This window comes from Mixophyes fleayi, chromosome 1 (assembly GCF_038048845.1).
Source record: "Mixophyes fleayi isolate aMixFle1 chromosome 1, aMixFle1.hap1, whole genome shotgun sequence".
In the NCBI taxonomy this organism is placed as follows: domain Eukaryota; kingdom Metazoa; phylum Chordata; class Amphibia; order Anura; family Limnodynastidae; genus Mixophyes; species Mixophyes fleayi.
Genome location: NC_134402.1, coordinates 46,050,664 through 46,076,999, shown reverse-complemented (window position 1 = coordinate 46,076,999; position 26,336 = coordinate 46,050,664). Strand labels below are relative to the sequence as shown.

The 26,336-nt window shown below is 39.8% G+C and overlaps 1 protein-coding gene across 2 annotated transcripts in view; it reads left to right on the top strand.

Moving 5' to 3' along the window:
* The window catches only part of FAM184B (family with sequence similarity 184 member B), a 67,779-nt gene extending 54,998 nt beyond the window's left edge, over window positions 1-12,781 (top strand). For both annotated transcript variants that reach the window (XM_075194709.1, XM_075194708.1), the window contains exons 10-14: window positions 1,297-1,440; window positions 3,988-4,102; window positions 5,709-5,816; window positions 8,723-8,925; window positions 12,518-12,781. In XM_075194709.1, coding sequence (XP_075050810.1) covers window positions 1,297-1,440; window positions 3,988-4,102; window positions 5,709-5,816; window positions 8,723-8,925; window positions 12,518-12,608 — 661 coding nt within the window. In that variant the 3' untranslated portion in view covers window positions 12,609-12,781. The remainder of the gene's footprint in view (window positions 1-1,296; window positions 1,441-3,987; window positions 4,103-5,708; window positions 5,817-8,722; window positions 8,926-12,517) is intronic.
* Window positions 12,782-26,336: the final 13,555 nt, after the last annotated feature.

The following is a 26,336-nucleotide window of genomic DNA, read 5'->3' as shown; positions in this document are numbered from 1 at the left end:
CTCTGTATTTATATATAGAACCAACATATTATGCAGAGCTTTACAGAGGATGTTTAATCATTCAGTCCCCGTCCCAGTGGAGCTAACAGTCTAGATACACACACACTAACATTAACCTACCAGTATGTTGTTGGAGTGCGGGAGTAAGCCAGAGCACCTGGAGAAAATCCACGTAATCACAGGGAGAACATACAAACTTTACACAGATAAGTACCATGGTTGGAAGGGATCCCATGGCCCCAGGACTGTACATTAGAAATGCAAACCACTGTCCCCTGATGTCCCCTCACGCTCTTGGTTGATTGAAGACGTATTTGAGCCTGAGCAGAGCAGTACTTTAGGAGAAAAACAGAAACGTTGATATTGATGAAGGGGGTAGAGCTAAAGTGGCATTAGGATGGACTTTGAAGTAAAGTTTTCACTCTTACTAAACACATTTCTTGGTGGACCTGCATTCCTGTCATTCATATTCATGTGGTAAGACTAGTGATCCACACAACACTAATATATATATTATATGTGTATCTATATATATATATATATATATATATATAGATAGATATACACACACACGCTTCAGAACATTTAGATTTACGAATGTAAACTTCAAGTGCAAAGGCAAGTTTGAGGTTTGCTGCTTGCGGACACCATGGCCGCAGTAGTTGACCAGATGGAACCAGCTTATAGTACCGAAAACATGTTTGAGGCCCTCGAGGCAGCCAAATTCAATTGAATTGGTTCAAATTATTAAGCACCTCTATTCCGCAGTACTTACTACGAGCAGTTTACATAAATTATTTATTTAAATAATCAATATACATTACCTAAATCAACTTTGTGACCAACCATGTCCCAACATCAGGAGAAACCCCATTCACTTCCCCAAAATCACTGCCCTTGCCTGGGTCCGTAAATATTGTTTGTAGCACTAAAATCATCTCTGAAATAGATTGGAGATGGCATCTCATTAAAAGTATAGGTGAAAATCTTATATCCACCACCTACAAGGACGTGCAGACATGAAGTACTTTTGAAAAGAGAAGCATTAAACAGGGTAAGTCCCCATAATATGCTTCTTTTCCACCCACTTGGATCTCGGTTACATAATCTCATCCTGCATGTTAGAAAATGAAATCAAATGTGTTTCAGCACATATTTCCTCTACTTTACATTTCATAAACGTCCTCAACATGAGATAAAGTCTAGGATATGCTTGATTAGGCTTTACTTATTTATTGAGTGTGTGATTGTTCTAATTTTTTTATTTTTTTATGCAATGTTTTCATTTATGAAAAGAAATCAAGAAGAATTTAAACTGAAGCAAAAAGTAGAACTAGACGCATTGAGACAAAGCCACCAACAAGAAATCCAGTCAATGGTGTCCAAGTTCAGCAGCTCTCAGACTTTCCTTCAGACGAAGATCGTTGCTTTAGAAGCTGAGTAAGTTCCACTGTATCTAAGATACTACTTATAACAGTTTGTTTCTATGGAACTTTGATTCCTTACAGAAGACTTAGGTGACTTGTGGCTCTCCGTCTGCAGTCCAACACACAGCCCTGCATGCCACAATAGCATCTAGACCTTGTAGCTCTACAACATCTGCAGAGCCGCAGTATGTCTACGCCTACCTTATTGAGGATACTTGCTTGTGATTGGCTACTTGTAGATCAGTTTTGAAGTTTAGCCAATAACTTACACAGCAGCATATTATAAAATATTTTTTGTTCATCGTCTGTAGATATGCTTGAAATTGTTTCAAAATGGTTCTCAAACCAGTTTATTTAAAGTTAGAAAATTTGCTATAATTTCTGAATCTTCAGATCTGAGTGAGTTTCAAACATGTCCAATGTTAAGGCTTCATTATTTAGTATTTTCTTCCATGCGTACTTCAACCTCAGTAGTGTTTTGATGCCCAAATGTATAAAAATTGTTCAAAATTCTATAAAATCTAGCCACTTAACCTTAATTGACAGTATTTTATTGTTTATTTTAACATCTTTAATAACCAAGAGCTATGAATGTGAACTTCAAAGAACAAAAGCAAGTTTGAGGTTTTGCTGTTCTAGGCTAGAATTTGGCTAGATGCACCAAACTAGACAAATTCAATGGAATCTGTTCAAATTATTGAGCATCTCAACTCAAGACTACTTACTACAAACTACAGAGAAGCAGAATAAAGCTGGTATATATCTGAGAACAGCATCTGACGTTAACGGACTTAGGTATATATAGATTGAAGATATTGACAGCAAGACCCGACAAATTTTAGGGCTCCCTGTTTTCGGCAGAGATAGGGCTTTTCACCCTTTAATAAATAGGCCCCATAGCTGCCAACTGTTCCTAATATCTAGTCTAAAGTTTAAAGATTTTTCAAAGCAAATTTTGGCCCATCTAAAATGGCCCTATGTCAATATTGAGAAATGTGCATTTGAAGTGAAAATCTCACTATACTTTCAGTCTAGGCTTTTTTAAAAAGTTTTTTTTATTGAAGAGTAGTATTTAAAAAGCCCCCAAAAATGTGTAAAGCCAAATTCAATTATAATGTGGATTTTAGTTCACTGAAGTCCACGTAGACAGTAAAACACATGACATAGATGTCATGCTCAACAGCAATGGTCCCTGGAGATGATAAAAAAAAATGTGAAGCTATAATGATGATAATAATAATAATAATAATAATAATAATAATAATAATAATAATAATAATACACACAGTACCCATCATTAACTGACTCATAATGAGCAGGAACTAATGGAGGGTATTATATTAAAGAACCTAGATTATCTGATGGGGAAAAAGGTATTGTCCCGCCAGTCAAGTTGTACTTTGATGAGGGTTGATAATAAGGGGGAATTGGAAGCTTTCTATCCATGTATAAGTTTATTTCTGTAACTCACTAAATAAATATATATGAGAATACAATACAGGGAGTATATCAATACAAGTATACTGAGAGACAATGTGGGAACATCAGAGGTCCTTGTTCAACAAGCTTAGTGTCATTAGTTTTATGGGGAAACAGACAAAACAGTAAGGGCCTTATTCATCTTCGGCGTAAGTCCTGCTGCGTGCTGTATTTTGCACATGCTCAGAAATGGACTAACTCCAGTGAATGCAACTGCATGCAATTCAAGTTCGAACACAAATTCCGACAGCCTATGCTTTGAAGAGCGGAACAGGGGAAGGGACATATGCACGTAGTCAGTTCACAGTAAGGGCGCGCCGAGATGTCGCGCATGCACATTCGTCTGATTCAAGCTCTGGGCATCCTAAGGTATTTAGCTGTATCACTTGCCCCAGCTAAAGGGCAGGTGTAAGCGCCAATTGATAGTGATGATGGGTATGTATGCATGCCAGAACATGTGTTTGCAAGTAAGAGTAACTGTGATTTGCTCATCTTCATAGTGTGAATTCAGCCACTGGAACTCATAGTGCATAGGGACTCTGGGGTATATTTACTAAACAGCGGGTTTGAAAAAGTGGAGATGTTGCCTATAGCAACCAATCAGATGCTAGTTGTCATTTTATAGAATGTACTAAACAAATGATAACTAGAATCTGATTGGTTGCTATAGGCAACATCTCCACTTTTTCAAACCAGCCGTTTAGCAAATATACCCCTCAGTCTGTCCTGTCAAAAGAACAGAACTATTCTGTAATGTTTATTCTGTATGAATTATGTGCTGTGAGCTGCTTTGATGGCCTCACATAAACCAACTGCAGGTAACAAAAGTGGGATGGGGTGGACGATGCCATTAAATCATTTATTTACTGTCTGAACCTTGACAAATTAATTAACAAACATGGTTTGTTACAATTTCATAACCCCTGAGACTTTATAAAGACTGGAGAGAACTAAAATGACTTATTGTATTAGATGCATGTACAGGCTTTTATAGTTCTGGAGATTTAGATGTTATCTCTAGTAATTTACATTTAAATCGTTTCCCAGATTACAAGCTGTTTCACCTCATTTCTAAATACAGGGTGAAAGAAATGGAAGATAAGACAAAGAAACAACCCCGGCCAGAGGATTTGCATCTTATAAGCTGTTTGCAGGACAAATTGACTGATAAAGATCAAATTATTAAACACTTATTAGTAAGTTCCCTTTTTTACTTGTTATGTATTTTGCAAGAATATTTAAAAAATAAATGTTGATATTTTCATAAGTTTTGCTAATATATTGAATTACAGTATTCGAACTTCCCTGCTTTCTGGTCTGTTTGATACAGCAACTATTTTCAAGTACAGTATCAATATTCATTTGGAATGGAAGAAGTGGGGTTAATATTTCTATTCCTGGTCTGTGTGTGCATAACCTAACTACAGCAATTCATTCAATCCTGCGTGTTTAATAGTGTAGAAAACAAGTGTGTTGGCTCTTGGCTGAGACCATATGAGATAATGTACCCCGTAATGTGAAGTATAATGTATATATATATATATATATATATTACTGAGACTGTAGACAGAACCCCAAGGTGACTTCTGGTAGTCTTATACTTCGCCACATTACTCCTATAAGTAGTAGTTTTAATTTAGTCTTTGATGACTAGTGATGCCAGAGATTACAAAATGATGATAAAATATCATGCTTAACTCTTCTTTTATACCTCAACTCCGCATCTTCCGAAAGTGAGCTATGTATAGAAGACAAGTATAGATGTTATACACCCTACCGTAAATTATAAGGATATTATAAATCACCAAGAAATTCTCTGACCATATATACCATTGACAGCCATATTAATTTACATTAGGTGGCCCATTTTTGCATGTAATACACAATTTTCTCCTACTGAACACTGAAGTGATGACACCAGAACTCTCTGGCTATAAAGATTTTATTAATAGAAGTTTATATATATATATCTTAGCATCACTTGTGTATTGTAATGGTATCTCTCACAGCTGTTTATACATGTATTTACACCACTTCATTGTAACTTGTTCCTTACACAGGACAGCTTTGTAAATAGGTCTCATAACCTAAAATTTGCAAATTCTGTTTAATAATAAACATTCATCATGATCATCATCATCATCATCTACACCATCACTCATGTATTATAAGAAGCAAATTGACCATTTTATTATTCTCTGCAAATCAGCACTGCTGGACATGGGCTCCCATGTTATATCAGATGGGAACATATGTGTGTTTCCGATGCTTCATATATACACAGACATAACTCACAGAGACAAAAAGTATTACAATTAAAATAATATTTTTTTGCTTTTTAATGCTATGAATGAATCAGATTAATGTTGATTGTTTTTAACTCATCTGCAAAATATTCTCCTTATTCATTTGTGGGAAGAATACATCTTCATTCTTACGTACAGAACACTACCCATCAAGACACAGATAAAATACCTGTCAGGCATTGGTCTTTTAAGTCAGTTATTTCTGATGTGTGTCAGTTAATGTAGTCAATACGTGTTATAAAATGGGCAGTGTGGCTATGTATAAACAAAGACCTATTTGAAACAAAATATGTTATTTCAAGTATAAAAAATAACATGAAATCATGAAGCCAGTATCTGAGCAATTGACAAAATGATTGTTAAATATCATACACACATCTTCTGTTTGTCAAAAAACACAACTTTCAGATTGTAAAATAAAATAAAAACCCCAGCTCAGTTTTTCTGGAGATGCCCAGATACATCCAGAGAATTCAACATGTTTCTTATTTTTCAGGAAATACAAAACTTTGATGAAGTTGCAATGTCAATCAATCAAGAAACGCACAGGAGTCAGTCGTTCTCCTGCAACCCCAATGCTGGGAGCTTAACCCCGACACTAAAGGTGAGGCATTTACACTCATAAACACATATGCACTGTAATGCTAACAACAAGTGGGGCTATTATCGCCTGTAGGAATGGTAGAGTCACCCACTTATCTTCACATGATTAGAATGTGCCAGAATATAAGATTTACATGCACGGCATTTCAGTGTTTATTTCTACATAAAACTTCTTATAGAAGTGGGGTAAAGAGTCACATTGCATTAGACACTTTATATATAATGCCACTGCCATTACGATCTACCAGCATAGCAAGAAACTAAGGGTTTCTGTAAAATAAAACTGAGAGGAAAATGGTGCACACTTGGAAAGATGAAATTGAGGTGACACATTTATTGTTAAATCATCACAGAGGGATGCAGGAGAATATAGATATGTAAGAACATGTTTGTGTGAGAGAAGGTACTTGTGCTGCCTCCTATGCTGTTCTCTGATGGGATGATTCTACAATAATACTTCTAGCTGTCACCGATCTACCTGCTCGCGGGCATATCTGTAGAACTTTTAGAGCTAGCCACGCCCACAGTGACATCATATCTGCCCACAATGATGTCACACATCTAGGGGCAAACACAGAATTTCTTCGGGGGGGGGGGGGGGGGTGTTCTAAATGCATGATTTCAGAACAAAGCAAAGAGTGTTATGCACTGCTTGACGTATGCCAGTATTAAAACATAACCTTTATTATTTTTGTTTAGAATTTGTTTATTACCATGAAATTCATTAAAACTGAGCAAAATAAAAACATTGATTGTCAGTGGTCAAAGTGGAAATTTAGAAGTGGGGGTATGGAAAATATAAGTTTTTTTTTAAAAACACTTGTCCTGTCTGTACCCAAATAATCCCCATCCCCCAAAAATCTGTGTCTATACATTCCGATCCTTCATTATTACTTGTGTTTTATAGTGGCTGCATCCCTGACGTTCCCATTCTTAAGCTGTCTCTGCCTTCACACTTTACCTTTTACATATGCCCTTGCAGCATCTTTTGCCTTGTTCCTATTACCTATCCTACTGTACAATCTTCTCCCCTGTCTCTCTCACATATCCCCCTGTACCATTATCTCCCCTGTCTCTCTCATGTCTCCCTGCACCTACTTCTCCCCTGTCTCTCTCACATGTTTCCCTGTACCATCTTCTCCCTTGTCTCTCTCACACGTTTCCCTGTACCATCTTCTTCTCTGTTTCTCTCACATATCTCCCTGCACTTAGTTCTTCCCTTTCTCTCTCACACATCCCCCTGCATCATCTTTTCTCCTGTCTCTCTCACAGGTCTCCCTGCACGTTCTTCTCCCCTGTCTCTCTTACATGTCTCCCTGCACCATCTTCCCCCCTGTCTCTCTCACACGTCTCCCTGCACATTCTCCTCCTCTGTCTCTGTCACACGTCTCCCTGCACCTTCTTCTCCCCTATCTCTCTCACATATCCCCCTGTACCATCTTCTCTCCTGTCTCTCACACAGGTCTCCCTTGCAACATCTTCTCTATTCCTCTTACCTATGCTTCTGAAGCTTTCTTCTCTCTCTCATTTATTTTCCTACTTCTGTTTCACCACTTTTCTTTCTTCTGCTGATGTTTCTGAATGGAATGCAGGTGGAACGCATAGTTTCACTTTCCTCTGCTGCTGAGTACGGGAGCAGCAGAGGTACAAAAAGGTTCAAATGTCAAAAGATACTTATGGTGAATATGTAGTTTGTCACATCTATATAATGTGTGGCCGCACTGCTGGGGGGAAAGGGGACGCGCAGCCACACATTTCATAAATGTGACAGGCGCCACATCTGGTGCTAAATTACAGTCAGTAGCAAAAGTGGCGGTAAGGTATACCTTTGTATACCAGCACTCTTCGACCACTGTTGATAGTATAGAAAGCGTACATGAAATTAAAAAAATGCTGCATACTTCTGATCTCTTTATGCCTGAGCTCACATTCAGTATTCACTAAAGTATATTAATGTTGTGCTTAATATTCAGGGAAACTACCTATTTACATATAAAATTCTATACTGCCTTAAGGAATGTATAATAAACACTTTGGAATTTATATTTATATCAAAAGGATAACTGCGGGGGAAATGTCATTAGAAACCTTAATGTAGTTTAGTGAATACCTTTTGTGTGTACTCAGAAAATAAATATCCACCTACTCGTTCAGTCGGCTTTCAACCTTCAATAGTAACAAATGGCTACCTGATATCCCCAGTCATTAGTCCATGCACCCGATGAATACCACATCTCAGTTAAATTGACAGGAGAGTTCTGGGAGGAGATTAATGTTTGTAGAGGACAGAAATTAAAAACTGTGTACAGTAATAAAATGGCTGTAATAACTGTATGCAAGCACATCACAGACACCAGGTGGCAGTAGGTAGGTGGGCAGTATAGTGGTATAGTATATGTTAATTACCTTTTAGATAATAAAAGGACTGAACTCACCATAGAGTGTGTATATATGTGTATATATATATATATATATATATATATATATATATATATATATATATATATATATACATATATATACACATATACACACCATTCTGCCACCTGGTGAGATCAGAACCAAACCAAAACTGAACCCACAAGTCCAAGCACCCTTAATTACTATGCTAGGGCTTCAAATTGTAGTTACATTGGAGACTTCAAGCAACATATTGCTCTTCTGCAGCCTACTCTGCAAATTGGTCCTCCTTTGTGGTGGCCTGATTTCTTAAGGGTACCCAAACAGCACAGATGAAATGATATTCAAGGAATGAACCCCTTCAATACAGGTAAGAATGAAGGGGGATTCATTTGACAGTTTTAATTAATGTTAAATTTACATGTGAACATGCTTAAGTAATTGCAGCGTTGAGCTTCTGTTCAGGCATTGTAACACCTTGATTGGTGTAATTGTTCTGTCTTGTAGAAAAAAAAGATAGGTGAGATACCAACCCGTGTTATAAGTGTCCCTAACTTGGCGGCTTATGAGAAAACCTTTCCAAACAACAGCGTGACTTCCAAAAAAGCTATGAATCCAGTGAGGAATTCTCCAAGCTTAGATCACAGCCCCAAGCCTGGTTATCCTTTCAGACCACCTGTGCAGCTCTTAGATATCATACGTCCTAATAGGTAACGTATGTTCAGTTATATTCTATCTGTATTACATGATTTATTACCTGTTCTTTCCTGCTAGTTGAAGAGCCTTATTAGGACCTTGCCTGCACTGTATCTTTATTCACCAGCGTTGTGTCTACTTTATCTTAAATCGACGGCCTTACATTTAAGTGTTCTGGAAACCCTTTGCAGCTATAATGATAATGTGGAAATCACAATTAGTAACTATAAATCTTTGCAGTTAATTAGTTCCATTTGGGCAGATTTGAGAACCAGAGATATAATCTAACAAGTGTAAACATGTAAAGTAAAAATTTTCTTATGGATAATGAATGTAACTTCTAGTACATTTATAGTTTTTATTTTATTTTTGTAACTAAAACTTGTATGCTAGTTCTAGAAGAATGACTTAAGTTTACATTGTGATTTCAAAGGGGTACATTTTACTAAAACAAATTATATGCTTTCACTTTTACTATTTTTCAATTCAATTTTAAATGTTTCTATAAATTATTTTATTAAATAACCCGCCAATTAGAAATATTTTTCAAAACTGTTCCATGACATATTTATCTGATTCCACTTTGGCCAGATAGTTTTGCATGTTTCAGTTACAATTTCTCAGTGTTTGTTAAGTGTTTCCAGTCCAAATCCAACCTCAGCATGTAGTAGAATGCATTGCCAGTCGTAGTCCCAGCTGTACCCATGGACTGTAAATTCCATGAGATATGAATTTTCAAAAACAGGGCAGTATAGTGTCTAGCTATAGTTTAATTAGACGATTCTATGACTGGATCTTTACACATCTGCAAAGTGGCTTGAAAGCACGGTGGCTAAGTGGTTAGCACTTCTGCCTCACAGCGCTGGGGTCATGAGTTCAATTCCCGACCATGACCTTATCTGTGTGGAGTTTGTATGTTCTCCCGGTGTTTGCATGGGTTTCCTCCGGGTGCTCCGGTTTCCTCCCACACGCCAAAAACTTACTGGTAGGTTAATTGGCTGCTATCAAAATTGACCCTAGTCTGTCTCTGTCTGTGTCTGTGTCTGTGTGTATGTTAGGGAATTTAGGGAATTTAGACTGTAAGCTCCAATGGGGCAGGGACTGATGTGAACGAGTTCTCTGTACAGCACTGCGGAATCAGTGGCGCTATATAAATAAATTATGATGATGATGATGATTTCACTGTACGTTTTCTCATCTCTACTTACAAAAATGTTTAGGGAGCGTCTTAAGATACTTTTTAGTGACAAAAGCAAATGTGCAGCTCCTCTTTAGGAAAGTAATTTTGGAAAATATATTTATTTCTAGAAGTCTGTTCTCTTTAACTTGAGTTACTTAGCTATTTGCATACTGCCACTAGGTACTGCTTTAAACCCACACTAACCCATTTTATTTCGTCATAAATTTTAAATAGGCAGGGAATAGGTTTAGAAATCATATTTATCTGCATATTCATTAAAGAATGGTGGGACATTACGTTTTGTAGAGCTCTTTTGCTTATTATAACAAGGATAGTGCCATGTCTTAGGGATATTATTGCTTGGTAAAACCTTGCCAATATTATGAAAGGTTCCATGTTAATTTTGGCCATGAGGAGCAGTCATTTCAGCCAAACAAGCAAATAGTAGTGCCATTAACAATGGAGAGTATGTAGATAACTCAGGTTCTTCATGCTGAATGACATATATTCATGTTTTACTGAACATCTATAAACAAAAATCATGATAAACCCAGTCGCCCCATGAGATGAAGCTGCCATAAGTCAATTTTCACCCCTAAAGAGGATATTCGTGGTTAATGTCACCTCTCACCTGACATTACATTCTAGGCCATTGGAGTTTTGCTCTATAGGAAATAAGAAGCAAATTCAAGTTGCCATATATTCAGGGGCTTTGGACCTCATTTTAATACTTTTCATACCGTAACAAAATCTTTTTTTTGCACTATGCCTGGCATTTAGATCACATTGCATAAGATATGCCCATCATCCAGAGCTATCATTTTCATCTCTGCAAAAAATGTCATCTTGGGGTGGAGGGCACAGCACAGTGGCATAAAAACAGACTTTTGCTCAGCACATTCTCTACCATTTTGACACACTAAGCCATGCATTTATCATTACAAGTGGACATAAGTAATTGTGCAGAATAGGCATGTCACAAAAGCATTTTGGTTTGTATATAATCAAAATATATTAGGCAGCACAAAATAAACAAACCGTCAACAGGTCAAATGATGGCCTCTTGAGGTTATCTGAGGATTGAAACTGATAAACCCTAGCTTAAAGTGAATATTGATAGACATGTTTTAATAAGCAAACCTAAACATACATGTCAGTTGTAGACCCCTGACTATGCTTGTCATCCACAAAGTGACCTGCAGAGCATCAGATGAATATAAGTCATTATGAAGCGGTTTTCCATAGAAGAGACAGTGCGTCCATTTACTAGGCAAGATGTCTGCCGTTATGGAATGAACAAACTTTGCTCCTGTTAAACGGCAAAACAGGACAGAAGAGTCCTCAAAACTATGTGCTAAGCGCAAGATACGTCTTAAGATACATGTAATGTATTGGAAATGATAAAGGCACACACAATAAGACACAGCTTGTGGCTTCTTAAAAACACACTAAACAGAACAGAATAAATCTAGTTGTCTACAAATGTTGCAGGTTCAACAGCTTTGGAACTAGCTAAATGATACAGTGCACAGATTCAACAAATTAATATGGCAGCTGGCAGATTCACCAAATATATAACAATATATTTACTTAAATAAGCTAATAGGGATGTAGATTCCATTTATTTGATGGAATGTCTGACTTTGTGGGATGCTGCAGGCCTTTACAAACCAGCAAATAGATCTGAGAAATCTGTCACTAAAAAGGTTGTGCTTTGATCTTAAACATAGTTGCCTACTCTCGAGTTCTCCTAGATCCCAGGAGAGCAGTGCACTCTCCTGCATCCTGCCCACTCCCTAGTGAAGTGGGTGGGACTTACTGACGCGAATCACAGATAATGGCGTCATACTTGACCCGTCTCCACTGTATTATGCCAAGAATAGCAGCATTGAGCTGCGAAGGTCCGGCCGCGTTGATGCAATTCACAGACCACCCCCTACATTTGGCACCAGGATCAACCCTACGGGGATCCTAAATGTTGTCAAGTATGAGTTTAACGAGAAAAATAGTTGCATTAGTAATAAGTAATCCATACAATCCTTAAGCATGAGCATGAGCAATAGATGTACAAGAGCCGACGCATAGGTAATAGAGAATCCATACAAGAAGTCACAAGTACACCACTATGAAATAAAGGAAACTCTCATATCCCCTCATTTTCATGAGTTATATTTTACCAAAAAGAGGGAGAAACAAGAAGTATGAATCATAAATGAACATTTTTACTTCTGTATAGAAAAGTGCACACCGCACACTCTAAGTTTCTACAATGCCCCTCAGAACACAGGAGCAGATAAAATATTCAGGAACGTTCATGTATGCCTCTGCCAGCTCTATACACAGTTGTGCAAATAACATACTTAGTACACGATCTCCTCTGTTTTTATATGTTGGGTATTAATGACATGGATGTTTATTGTTTTAAGGCGGAATCCTGGCAGCGTATCATCGAAGACAGAAACAAGAGATCAGGAGTCGAAGCGTCCTGAATGGTTTACAAAGTATTTTTCATTCTGAGAAAAGTTATAGTGACCAAAATATCATTGGTTCAGATGTGTCATTACCATGCACTCATTTCACTGTCATATGTGGTCTGTTGTAAAGTTTTTTTATTATTATTAAAATATTGTTGTGAGCTTTTTTTCATTATATCAAATCACTTCTTGCTAATAAAATTGAAAGAAGGTGCAGATTGGCATTTATTTCTTGCAACTATACAATAGTGTATGTTTGTAGAGTTGGGGCCTGATTTAGAGTGGGCTGCAAAATTGTGGTCTGAACATAGACGTATCTTTATACGGTGTGTTGTTATTTTATTTAATCTATTTTTACTTCTCACTATTACCCTGGCACCCGCTGTTGCCAGAATGAACATCTGTGCTATTTTTGTTTGCAGGCTTTATTCTCCCATTGAGGGGTCTCCTTGTTATAGTTTAACCAGCTCAGCTTGGCAAAGCCTGTTGCTTTTTACCATTTTACAAGGGGACCCTATAATCATTTATTTTATCTGTAACCATGCCAAGGTATTGCACATGCTATACTTATGTGTGCATGTCGCAACTATACTCAACGCATGATAGCTGGTAGATGATATACTGACAGCACTGGTAGATGATACACTGACAGCACTGGTAGATAATACGCTGATAACACTGGTAGATGATACGCTGATAGCACTGGTAGATGATACGCTGACAGCACTGGTAGATGATACGCTGATAGCACTGGTAGATGATATGCAGACAGCACTGGTAGATGATACGCTGATAGCACTGGTAGATGATACGCTGATAGCACTGGTAGATGATACGCTGACAGCACTGGTAGATGATACGCTGACAGCACTGGTAGATGATACGCTGACAGCACTGGTAGATGATACGCTGATAGCACTGGTAGATGATACGCTGACAGCACTGGTAGATGATACGCTGATAGCACTGGTAGATGATACGCTAACAGCACTGGTAGATGATACGCTGACAGCACTGGTAGATGATACGCTGACAGCACTGGTAGATGATACGCTGATAGCACTGGTAGATGATACGCTGACAGCACTGGTAGATGATATGCTGACAGCACTGGTAGATGATACGCTGACAGCACTGGTAGATGATACGCTGATAGCACTGGTAGATGATATGCAGACAGCACTGGTAGATGATACGCTGATAGCACTGGTAGATGATATGCAGACAGCACTGGTAGATGATACGCTGATAGCACTGGTAGATGATACGCTGATAGCACTGGTAGATGATACGCTGACAGCACTGGTAGATGATACGCTGACAGCACTGGTAGATGATACGCTGACAGCACTGGTAGATGATACGCTGATAGCACTGGTAGATGATACGCAGACAGCACTGGTAGATGATATGCAGACAGCACTGGTAGATGATACGCTGACAGCACTGGTAGATGATACGCTGACAGCACTGGTAGATGATACGCAGACAGCACTGGTAGATGATACGCTGACAGCACTGGTAGATGATACGCTGACAGCACTGGTAGATGATACGCTGATAGCACTGGTAGATGATACGCTGATAGCACTGGTAGATAATACGCTGATAACACTGGTAGTTGATACGCTGATAACACTGGTAGATGATACGCTGATAGCACTGGTAGATGATACGCTGATAGCACTGGTAGATGATACGCAGACAGCACTGGTAGATGATACGCTGACAGCACTGGTAGATGATACGCTGATAGCACTGGTAGATGATACGCTGACAGCACTGGTAGATGATACGCTGATAACACTGGTAGATGATACGCTGACAGCACTGGTAGATGATACGCTGATAGCACTGGTAGATGATACGCTGATAGCACTGGTAGATGATACGCTGATAGCACTGGTAGATGATACGCTGATAACACTGGTAGATGATACGCAGACAGCACTGGTAGATGATACGCTGACAGCACTGGTAGATGATACGCTGATAGCACTGGTAGATGATACGCTGATAGCACTGGTAAATGATACGCTGATAGCACTGGTAGATGATACGCAGACAGCACTGGTAGATGATACGCAGACAGCACTGGTAGATGATACGCTGACAGCACTGGTAGATGATACGCTGACAGCACTGGTAGATGATACGCTGATAGCACTGGTAGATGATACGCTGACAGCACTGGTAGATGATACGCTGATAGCACTGGTAGATGATTTGCAGACAGCACTGGTAGATGATACGCTGATAACACTGGTAGATGATACGCTGACAGCACTGGTAGATGATACGTTGACAGCACTGGTAGATGATACGCTGATAGCACTGGTAGATGATACGATGATAACACTGGTAGATGATACGCTGATAGCACTGGTAGATGATACGCTGATAGCACTGGTAGATGATACGCAGACAGCACTGGTAGATGATACGCTGACAGCACTGGTAGATGATACGCTGACAGCACTGGTAGATGATACGCTGATAGCACTGGTAGATGATACGCTGATAGCACTGGTAGATGATACGCTGATAGCACTGGTAGATGATATGCAGACAGCACTGGTAGATGATACGCTGATAACACTGGTAGATGATACGTTGATAGCACTGGTAGATGATACGCTGATAACACTGGTAGATGATACGCTGATAGCACTGGTAGATGATACGCTGATAGCATTGGTAGATGATACGCTGATAGCACTGGTAGATGATACGCAGACAGCATTGGTAGATGATACGCTGACAGCACTGGTAGATGATACGCTGACAGCACTGGTAGACGTGTAGAGAGGACACAGAACACCACGATTGTTCAATGGAATTTTTGCTAATTTCTCTTTAATAGAGTAAAACCAAAATAGTGTCTAAGATTCTCATTTCATATTTCTCTGTCTGGTTCCCTATCCAGCCTGTTGCTTTACTTACTCTGACTTCCTGTATTAGATGATCTTAGGTTTTTTGCTTACTCTCCTCTTTCCTTCCCTCCACTCTTCTTAAAGGGCACTATAATAAATTGAAAAACTAGTTTTATTACAGCAAAATATTTATTTCAATGTTGTTATTGTCTAATAGGAAATATTTTCATTTGTTTCATCAGATTGTTTTACCAATGGGCTTACTAGAATTCTGTGGGATCCATAGCAGGATTTTTAAAGGGCCCAAAACTTTTAGGGAGGGACCACTTGCACCACCTTGTGTTAGCCACAAGAGTGGTGCCACACCATAATATTCAGGTCATCAATCCCCCAATATCATCAATAATCCCCTCATATCATGTTCTCCACCAATCTACCATATCATCATGCCCGCCATCAATCCACCATATCATCATGTCCTCCTCCAATTACCCATATCTTCATGTCCCCATCCAATCCACCATATTATCATGTCCTCCACCAATCCACCATATCATAATGTCCTCCACCAATCCCCCATATCATCAGGTCCTCCACCAATCCACCATATCATCATGTCCCCCACCAATCCCCATATCATCATGTCCCCCACCAATACACCATATCATAATGTCCTCCACCAATCCCCCATATCATCAGGTCCTCCACCAATCCACCATATCATCATGTCCCCCGCCATTCCCCTATATCATCATGTCCTCCGCCAATCCCCTATATCATCATGTCCTCCGCCAATCCACCATATCATCATGTCCTCCACTAATCCACCATATCATCATGTCCCCCATCAATCGACCATATCATTATTCTCCACCATCAGCCACCCATATCACTATGAACCCCACTAATCCCTTCTATCTCCTCACGTAGCTTACTGGGCCAGCCACCTGCCACCTCTTGTTGCGGCTGCTCCACCGTGACTCACTCTGCACTTACCCCTGAGAGAGAAAGGGGACATCAGGGCTCCCATCCCCAGTGAGCAGAATTTAATTTTGGAGTCCTAGAATGCTGTCTCACATACATGGCCTTTTAGGACTTCAAATGCCTTCCAGTGTCAGTGGTCACAAAGCTGGGAGCTCATCAAGCTTTCTGCTGAACCCATACATTGCGTTATTCAAAGTAGTGGATTAAGGCAATCCAAGGCCATTATCTCTATGTAAGCAATGTAAGCCCATACCCTACACAAGTCTTGACTGCATATCAAATGTACATAATGTTGTGCACCATGCTCCTGCCTCACCTGCTTCTGCCACATGCACCTCTCTCTGCTCCTGGGAAACACATTATGCCTCCACCTTGTTTTACATTATGTCCCCAACCTTCTCTCTCATTGTCACATATGACCCCCATCCTCCCTCCCATTGTCATATAATACAATGAGAGAGAGAGAGTGTGGGGTCATATATATGACAAGGGGAGAATGGTGAGGAGCATATGTGACCAGGTGAGAGTGGGGAAGCTTAATTGACATACACCCTCCTCACTCTCTACTTGTCTGATCCTCACCATTGTACATTGACATGTATGCCGGAAGCCCTACATTCCCACCCCACCCATACAGGCTCCTGCCTACTTTGGTTTCCAGTGAAGGAGTGCTCTGTCTTCTTATCAGTAGTTGACACTGCTGCCTCTCAATTTAGTGACCCTCTCTTCCCTCAGGATAAGGGCTACTGCTGGAGTGGACTGGTGAAGGAGGGGAGACTTGCGCCCAGATGTTCTCCCTCCCACCTAGCACCTCAGTCATTTGGCAATGGGAAGGAGGGCATAGAGCAGCATCACTGGCAGGTACATGTGGCTGGCAGATGATGAGTCTGTCAGCTGATAGGTCATATAGGTGCTACCTCTTCTATCCCCTATGCTCACAATTTAACTGGCTATAGCCTTCTGGCTAGAAATTTGATAGCAGCAAACTCCCTAATTTTCTTTACTTTTGACATATTAAACAATGACCAATTTGAAACAAAATATTATTGTGCTCTAATGAAGCTGGTTTTAGTTGTCCTCTAATCGGCCCTTTTTAAGAACTTGTAGAGAAATGTTCTCTTTCACCATTTTCTTTGTTTAAACTCCTTCCTGCTTTCTACCCCTCTCTTCTGTTTCCTTTACATTCCACGCCAGCACACAATACGCTAAAATGGTGATAATGCTGCACCTTTGGAAGCTGAATGTCCAATCAGGTTGAGGGCCAAAACAAAATGGCTTCCGGAGCCCACAGCTGCTAACAGCTCATGTCCGCTTTGTATACTAAGATTTGTCCTTCAGTCCACCCTGATTTTGAAACACATCTTTCACACTGAAATAAATACAACTGTAAGTGTGGTTAAAATACTTAAAATATACTTTATAATAACTGCGTTATAATTCTCTGAAGACTCAAATAAATTTTACAGTGGTTATAGATGAAATTATTTAAATAAACCTTATACCAAGTTCAATTAAAGATTTTCTATCTTATAAATACTTTTCAGTCAATCTATACTCTAAAGCACTCACTCAAACAAATATATCATAACTAAGGAGCAAAATAATAAAATGTACTTGGTATGTAACTAATAAATAATTTATGAAGCATAAAAGCAAGTTTAGATCATAAAAGCTAAAAATAATGTTGGCAAACTGAATGCCTAGCTGCTGTTCACAGGAGAGATACAAAAAATGGAGTTAGCGAAACCTAGTTGTACAGGAACTTTATGTAGGAAATGCACATTTGACAAATTGGTCACAAATCAAACTGTGACAACTTCAACTTTAGCGGTAATCAGCCAGTGATCTTATCTTCTGCAGAGTAAAATGGAATAAGTTAGGAAACACTAGTAGGGGGAATAGAACCCTTAAAGGATGCATAGTTAAAGATTTGAAATTGTATTATAGTTGGTAATAATAGATAATATTAATAACACCTTAAAATTGTCCAGAATGCATGAAAATCACAAAGGTGTGAACAAGCCTGAAGAGTTAACTACCAGTTTCTTAAAAAAAAAAAAGTCTAAAACTTACACAACTGGCCAGTAGATGGCGATCAATCACAACTGCAAAATGCAAACACATCAATATCGTGTATGTACTATATGCATGTACAGTTGTGGCCAGAAAATTTGGCATCCTTGCAGTTTTGTCAAATAACTCACTATTTTCTCTAAACACAGTTTTAAATGAACATCAGTATTTGGTCTCCACATCTTTATTATAAATGTAATAGTGCACATCATTTTACAACAGAAAATGAAAAGAAATGACATATCACATATCGCCCCAACACAAGGGGTCCGATATTCTCACCTGCCAAATGTGGGGATCCCCGCCGGCGCCGGGCGCCGCGTCCGTCCGATGTCAGTGGCCATCTTGATTTCAGGTCTGCACATGTGCAGACCCATCCTGTCAGATAGAACTCCTCCTCTCTGCTCCCATTCGTCCAGCCTGTCATTACCTCACTATTTAAGACACCTGGGCCAACACCCAGTTGCCTGTTCTTTGTTTGTCTACCCTGACTGTGTGAAGACTTGGCTCCCTGGCTCCAGCTTACCTGTTCCTGTATCTCTGCATGACTGACTGAGCCCTGCTCATTCCTGGATATCAACTCACAGAGTTACCATTCTCTCCAGCACTTCAGCTCAGCTGTACCTGTGTGTCTAATCTACCTTTCTCAGCTCACAGAGCTCCCTTACCTGTTCCTGTGTTTCTGCATGTCTGACTCAGCTCTGCATATTCCTGGATATCAGCTCACAGACTTTACTATCCTTTCCAGCATCTCATCTCTGCTGTTAAGTGTGTCTAACTTACAAGATCTCTGCTCACTGAGTCCCCCTACCTGTACCTGTATTTCTGCATGACAAACCCAGGAACCATATTCCCTGCCGTGAATCGTGACATGAGATGAACAAAATGATTGACACCCTAGACTTAATATTTGGTAGCTCAGCTGTTGGTCAAAATACTTCAACCTCTTCCTATATGAATGAACTTCCTACACTACTATAGCGGCAGTTTGGTCCACTCTTCTTGTGCAAACTACTTCAGTTCTCCTTAATTTGGAATTGCCTCCTCCCACATGTGTTCTATGTTATTTAGAACTGATGATTTCAGAACAGCCAGCATCATGTCTTTAAATTTTCCGGGGTGCTTTTTAATGTGTGTTTGACCTGCTGTTAGACTCATGGCCTTTGATGGAGACCCAACTTCCTGACACTGGATTCAACAATGTGCTCCAAAATGACGTGGTAATCTACAGAGTTCATGATGCCATTCACACTTTCAAGGTACCCAGTGCCAGATGCAGCTCAGCAACCCAAAGAAAATACTGAACGTCCTCCAAGTGACCATAGGCCATAGGGAAGGTGTTCTTTCTTTGAAAGCTTCATGTTGTCATGTTCTGTAAACACTGGGATGATGTGCTTTATCACAAAGCTCTAACTTGGTCTCATCTGTACACAGGAATTGCTCCCAGAAGGAATTTGGCTTCTTCAGGTGTGTTTTGGCAAACTCCAATTGGGCTTTCTTATGTATCTCTCAGTAGTGGAGCCCTCCTGGGCCTTCTACCATATAACCCCTTTCTTTGAGTTGATGAGATATAGTACAAATTAAAAGTGGCGTACCATGTGTCTGAAGGTCAGCTTGAATCTTTAGAGATGCAATCTTCGATCAAGTTTTCTCTTGCAGCCACATCCAAGGAGGATGACTATACTGCCATGGGCCTTAGTCTCCTAATAGCATTTCCTGTGGTGGAAACTGGAATATTAAGGTCTTGTTTTGTTGCCTTGAGATTGCCCATGCTTAGCTACAATCATCTGTCTGACCTACTCAGACATTTCTCTATCTTTCTTTCTTTTCTATCTGCTCACAAGACAGGACCATGAGTAATTTTCACTATTCAAGCTTGTTTAATGAGTGATTTTTATATCGCAGGCTCATGCTACTCCCCACAGGTGAGTTCTGTTCCAAAGTGAAGGAGAATCACCTTCTTGTAATCTAATTATTTGCAACTACTTCTAAAAGATGCTAGCAATTTTGTCTGGCCAATTTAAAGATTTGTGTGTCATGTACAATCTAGTGTTTTGTTCTGATTTTTGTGTGTTTTATTCCATTGCAACCCAAAGAAATACATATGTGGATACCAAAATATGTTTTTCTTTTAATATCAACAGTTTTTTGGAATGATGCATTATTAAAAAGTACTGCAAGGGTTCCAATATTTTTGGCCATGGCACCACACAATTACAAAGTTATAACATACAATACAAAATGCTGATGATAGATAAATTGCATTTCATATTGAATGGATTTGAATGCAAGTTTAGTGCCATTGAAATAAGTACATTATCCTTGAAATATGTAAGCTCTCCTGCTGCTTACAGAGCATTTAAAAGACCGCTTAACCTCAAAATTAAAATGATTTAAATCGATTTCAACCACTCCATTACACACAGCCAAATCCCTTAGACATCTTTAGGACAATGTCCTAATGGAATCTGATAAAGGTCAAAATGCTGAGACTGCAGTCATTTGAGCTACTGTGACATTACTGGCCCTGCCACACAGGGCACAGGGCATTTCTGCAGAGCAAGATTGCCCAGCTGTCAGTCACTATGTATTTGCTCTGTTACAGAAACACCATCTTCATAACCTACTGTAGCAGCTTGCTTCAAAGTAGTGATAGAGAGCATAGTGGACATATTTGGTTAGTTATAAATATTCCAGTTATCTAATGTATATTATTGAACTCAGTAATACACAGCCTATTAATATGTATTAATGTCAAGCAGTGGATTTAAAGTAGACATAACATCACAAACTTTACAATTGCTAAATGATAATGCTATACTCCCACTCAGTGTCGAACTGGGGCATGAGGGGCCCACCGGGGGACTGCAACAGTAGGGGCCCATCTGAGGGGGTGTGGCCAGCCACCATAAAGGCAAGACCAGACACTAGAGAGGGAGTGGTCAGCCCATGAAGGACAAGGCTAGCGGCATAGTGTAGTATATAAAGAAATGCAGTGTATATAAAAAGTGCACAAAAGGAAAAAAGGGGTGTAATTGGGGCACTCCAATTAGATATTTAAAAATTAACCTTTATTAGTATACATTAAAATAAGGGTAGAAAATGAGCGAAATAATTTTATTTCGCTCATTTTCTACCCTTATTTTAATGTATACTAATAAAGGTTAATTTTTAAATATCTAATTGGATTGCCCCAATTACACCCCTTTTCTCCCTTTGTACAATTGATATTGTGTAGGGTGCACCCCCTGGATTGGTATTTTTATATCCCAGGTTTGTTATTCAACATTTATTTACTATTGGAGGAGATAAGTTTATAGTTTACATTTTATGATACCTTGTGCGGTGGTACACCTTTTCCTTGTTCATTTTCTATATAAAAAGTGCATAGTCTAGGCCATAGTCTCCCCTTAGATTGGGAAAATAAATTGCCCCAATATAATCAGAACAGTTGGCAGACTGCCCTGCTCTCTCCTACCTGTTCTTGCAGTGTTCACTACCTACTGCTGCTGACGTCTTAAGCTCAGTTGCTGTCTGGATCCTGGAATGTTGGGATCCTGTTTTGAAAAAAGGGATAGGTACATTAAATATGGAAAGCCTAGCAATGAGGGCACGCTCTAGCCCCCTTCCCAACCAGTCACAATGTTACATCAATAGCTCCCACATTTAATAACTAGGCCTCACTCCCTGCAAACAGCCCTGACATTAAATTAATAGTATTCACATTTACTAAATAAACATATTCCCCTAAATACATTAATTAATAGTATTTACATTTAATAAATACACATACCCCTTTCCCCCAAACAGTCCAGACACTAAATAATTAGTATTGTAATGTAATAAATAAACCTATTATCCTCTCTAAAAAGCTCCACCACTAAATAATTAGCATTCTCACTGAACAAAAAGCCACCCATCTCCCAAGACTCAGCCACACATTAAATTATTTGACCCCAAACTACCCCAGCATTAAATTATCCCATAGGCACCACCATCACCCCACCAATAAATTAATATGCCCTGCAAACTATTAAATAGACCACACCCACCTAAATTATATTAAAATCACCCCCCCTCTCTGAAATTTACCTGCTTTCATTCCAGCACTGAAGCATCTTCTGTCTCCTTCTCTTGCTGCCTGCACTCGTGGGACAGCTCACATCTCGTGGTACATGCCTCAAGTGTGATGAGGTCAGCAGAGGGAGAAAGGAGGGCAGGAACTGATTATTAGGATCTGTGGCCACAAGTAATAGGACTGCTGTATACATCAGGGTATATTCCCTATTTTATGGTTTGTTCTCTCCAAAACAACCTCCCATTTTCATAATACCATCCTGGTTCTCTAATTGAAGCCTGTTCCCCTGTTCTCTTGATCTAATTACAGAACATACAAAATCTAAAGTAAAATAAAAAAGTGGCACTTCTACTTCTCAGTGTGTTATGACACACAGCCAAATACAGATAACATAAATCACTAATCAATCTAATGAAATTTAACATTAATAGAATGATAGATTCTATTAAATTTATCTATATTACTCTAATAATTCAAAATTAACTGTGTCCATCACTGGTGATAGATTTACAAGTACACATATTCTTTTGCAAGTAGAGCCGCCAAGTGGAATTTTGGGACCCAGTACAGCAGTTTCTTGGGGCACCCTCCATAGCTGACCACAATAGTGGCTCGTGTGTGCCCCTTCAGAGGGTACGTGTGAGTGTGAAAAGCACTAGGCCAGCCCCCTACAGCAAAACACTTGCATTGTTGTGTACACCATCAACAGTGTGCTGTGCCCGCTCACAGAAGTGTGACATATCTCCCGGCAGGCAGTACAGAAGTCCTTGTCACACACAAGGCTCTCAGATTCTGTCACTTACCTCTTCGCTGCCTTTCCAAGTTGTGCCTGTGGTCCTCAGGCTCTGCTGGTTTCAGACCTCTCTGTAAGATGCTGTCCAGTCTGTCTCCACTCCAGAGATCCCTCCAGAATCAAAGTATGGGTGCAGCCATCTTGGATTTGGTCACATGATTCCTCTCAGCCAATCAGATGATAACAGCCTCCATTTCAGATTTCCTTTTAAAACCACTCCATGGGAGCTGCCATCTTGGATATAGTCACCTGATCCATCTCAGCAACTCAGAGTGCTGCTTCTGCCCAGCTGATTGCAGTCTCCAATCAGGAATCAAACACAAATATAAAAGAACTTCCTGGAGCCCTTACCTGTTGCCAGTGCAGCGTTGTATTTCAGATGCCAACATGGTTCCCAGTAGTTTGCAGTCTTGCTATATATCCAGCTCTGGCAGTGCAGTCTGCATTCCGGTCCCAGCATTCTGTTTTCAGACCAGTTACAGCAATCCTCTTTCAGCATTCCGGTCACAGCATTCCATTTACAGTCTGGTTCAGCATTCCGGGTCCAGTCCAGCAATCCAGTTCCTGTTTGCTGTCCATTGCTAGTGTAATCACCATCTGTTTGCTTTCCAAAAGCCGAATTTCCTGTTAGTGGAACGCGCATGTTGTCCTCCAGTCCCGGCGTTTTCATTGCTGTCTTCAGCCCGGCTGTCACTGTAAGCCAGCCCCTGGTAAGTGTGTGCCTCCGGGCCCCCTGGTGAGCCCAGGCCCGGTACAAGGGTACCCCCTGTACCTCCCTGATGGCGGCCATGTGTTTCAACACCTCTTTTGCACCTTACGCAAAATTATTTTTTTGCTTAATTTATCCAATGGATTTGTTTCAGATGGTGGCATGGTAGATTACATTTTTTTATTGAAGCCGCTGCAAAGCTCTTTATGCGGTCACTGAATGTCAAAAATGCTCAGAAAAAACCTTACCACGCAAATACCCTTTTTTTGTTTTTTTAAACTCTTTATTTTCAGCAACAACATGAATTACATGTAATTTGTAATGGCAATAATGGATACATTAGTCAAAACAGATCATTAAAAATATACAGAGAAGGAACACAACAAGTACTCTAACACAGCAAACCGATATGCCTTTCCTATGAGAATGAATTTGGACCGAGAGCCTACCCCCACTCTTTTGGGGGGGAAGAAGGGAACTCTCCTTGATAATATTACTGTATGTTTTGATGTTCACTGATATTAGACCCAAAAAGTAGCTAAATAAGAATAATTGGTGTGAACCAACTCTATGCCTTAGAGAGTCCTATTATTAGAGAAACCCATGTTGTTGTGTTTTTCCAAGTTTTTGTAGAAAAGAAAAGGGAGAAGGGGGATTGACAGAACGGAAGAAAGAAAAAGAGAGAAAAGCGTTAAGGGGGAAGAGGAAAAAAAAAAAAAGGGGGGCCTCGGCATGAGCCTTCCGAGGGGGGTGTAACAAGCCCTTCGGACCCCCAGGGAGGATGCTAAACCCTTACTGAAAAATGTATAAGGAATGCAATTTACTGAGTGGCGGGCATAGAAGCTTGGTGGAAAGAATACCAGAAGTCCCACAACTTATGAAAGCATGGTATTTTGTCGTAAAGGAGACTAGTGATGTATTCCATTGAGGCCATGTACCAGACCCGAGAGACTATACTATGAAGACTAGGAGGGGAGGGGGACTTCCACTCCTTCGCTATTTGCAAACGAGTTGCGGCACAGATATGTTGCACAAGTTTATCTGCATGTTTGTTAAGGTATCTGACCCGAGAACACAACAACATAACCAGAGGGTCCGTCAACACCTCGATTTCTAATATGTTTGTGATAAGGCCAGCGACCTGGGACCATAGATTAGAGATGCTAGGGCACGTCCACCAAATGTGGTAGAATGACCCCACCTCCCCGCATTCTCTCCAACAAAGATCTGTAGAGCCTGGGTAAATTAGCCTCCTAGAGACGAGGTACCATGTTGTATACACTTTGAATGTGTTTTCTCTTATTGAGGTGTTGATGGAGATCTTAGAAATCCTAAGTCTGAGTTTAGACCATCCATCCTGTCCCAAGGTTTTGCCAGTGTCCCGCTCCCAGGCGGTCTCAAACTGTTCGATGATATCAGATCCTGGGTTCAGGAAGACATGGTAAATCAAAGATATCAGTCCGGGAGCTCCAACACGGTACATACAACTCCTTTTAAATGGCGTGGGCGTACGTAACTTGGCAGTCCTACAAAGTGATTGTATGAAACCTCTTATTTGGATATACGCAAAGTGCAAGGACGAAGGAAGGTCCGCCCTCTCTTTTAAATCTGGGAAAGTCCGGGGAGCGTATTCTCCTAGTATATGAGTAAACTGGGTAATACCGGCTTCCTGCGAAGGACGCACATATGTCTTGTGGTTCCCTGCCGGGAAGTCTGGATGATGCCACAGCGGGGTGAGAGGGGAGGGGAACGAGGTAAGCTGCCATTTTCTATGCAGTTTGTTCCAAATGTTAAGTGTGAACTGAATTGAAGGAGCAAATACCCTTTTTTAATTATAGATTTCACTGAATGACCCTTTCAAAATGGACAAGTATTAAAAAATAGAAAAGATTAGAATATAATATATAGCCTTTTTGGGGGGTGTGCAACTGCTGCTGAGTCTCCGCAAACATCTTGTTTTTTTCAAAATCATTTCAGTTGTCACTGCCCCACACAAGATTACTTTTACTAGAAAAACTTTCAACTTTAAAATAAATATATTTGTTTTTTGGATTCTGCAGCTAATTGCAAAAGTACACTGTTTTTCTCCAAGAAAAAATAAATATACTACTTAGTTCTGAATGATATCTATGTAACTCAGCCAGGATATACTGTTGTTTAGTACATATATACACACACGCACACGCACACACCCTTAAAGGTGCAGAGAGGGTTGAATTTATACACACACACAGCAGGAGCCCAGGTGGAGCACATGGTCT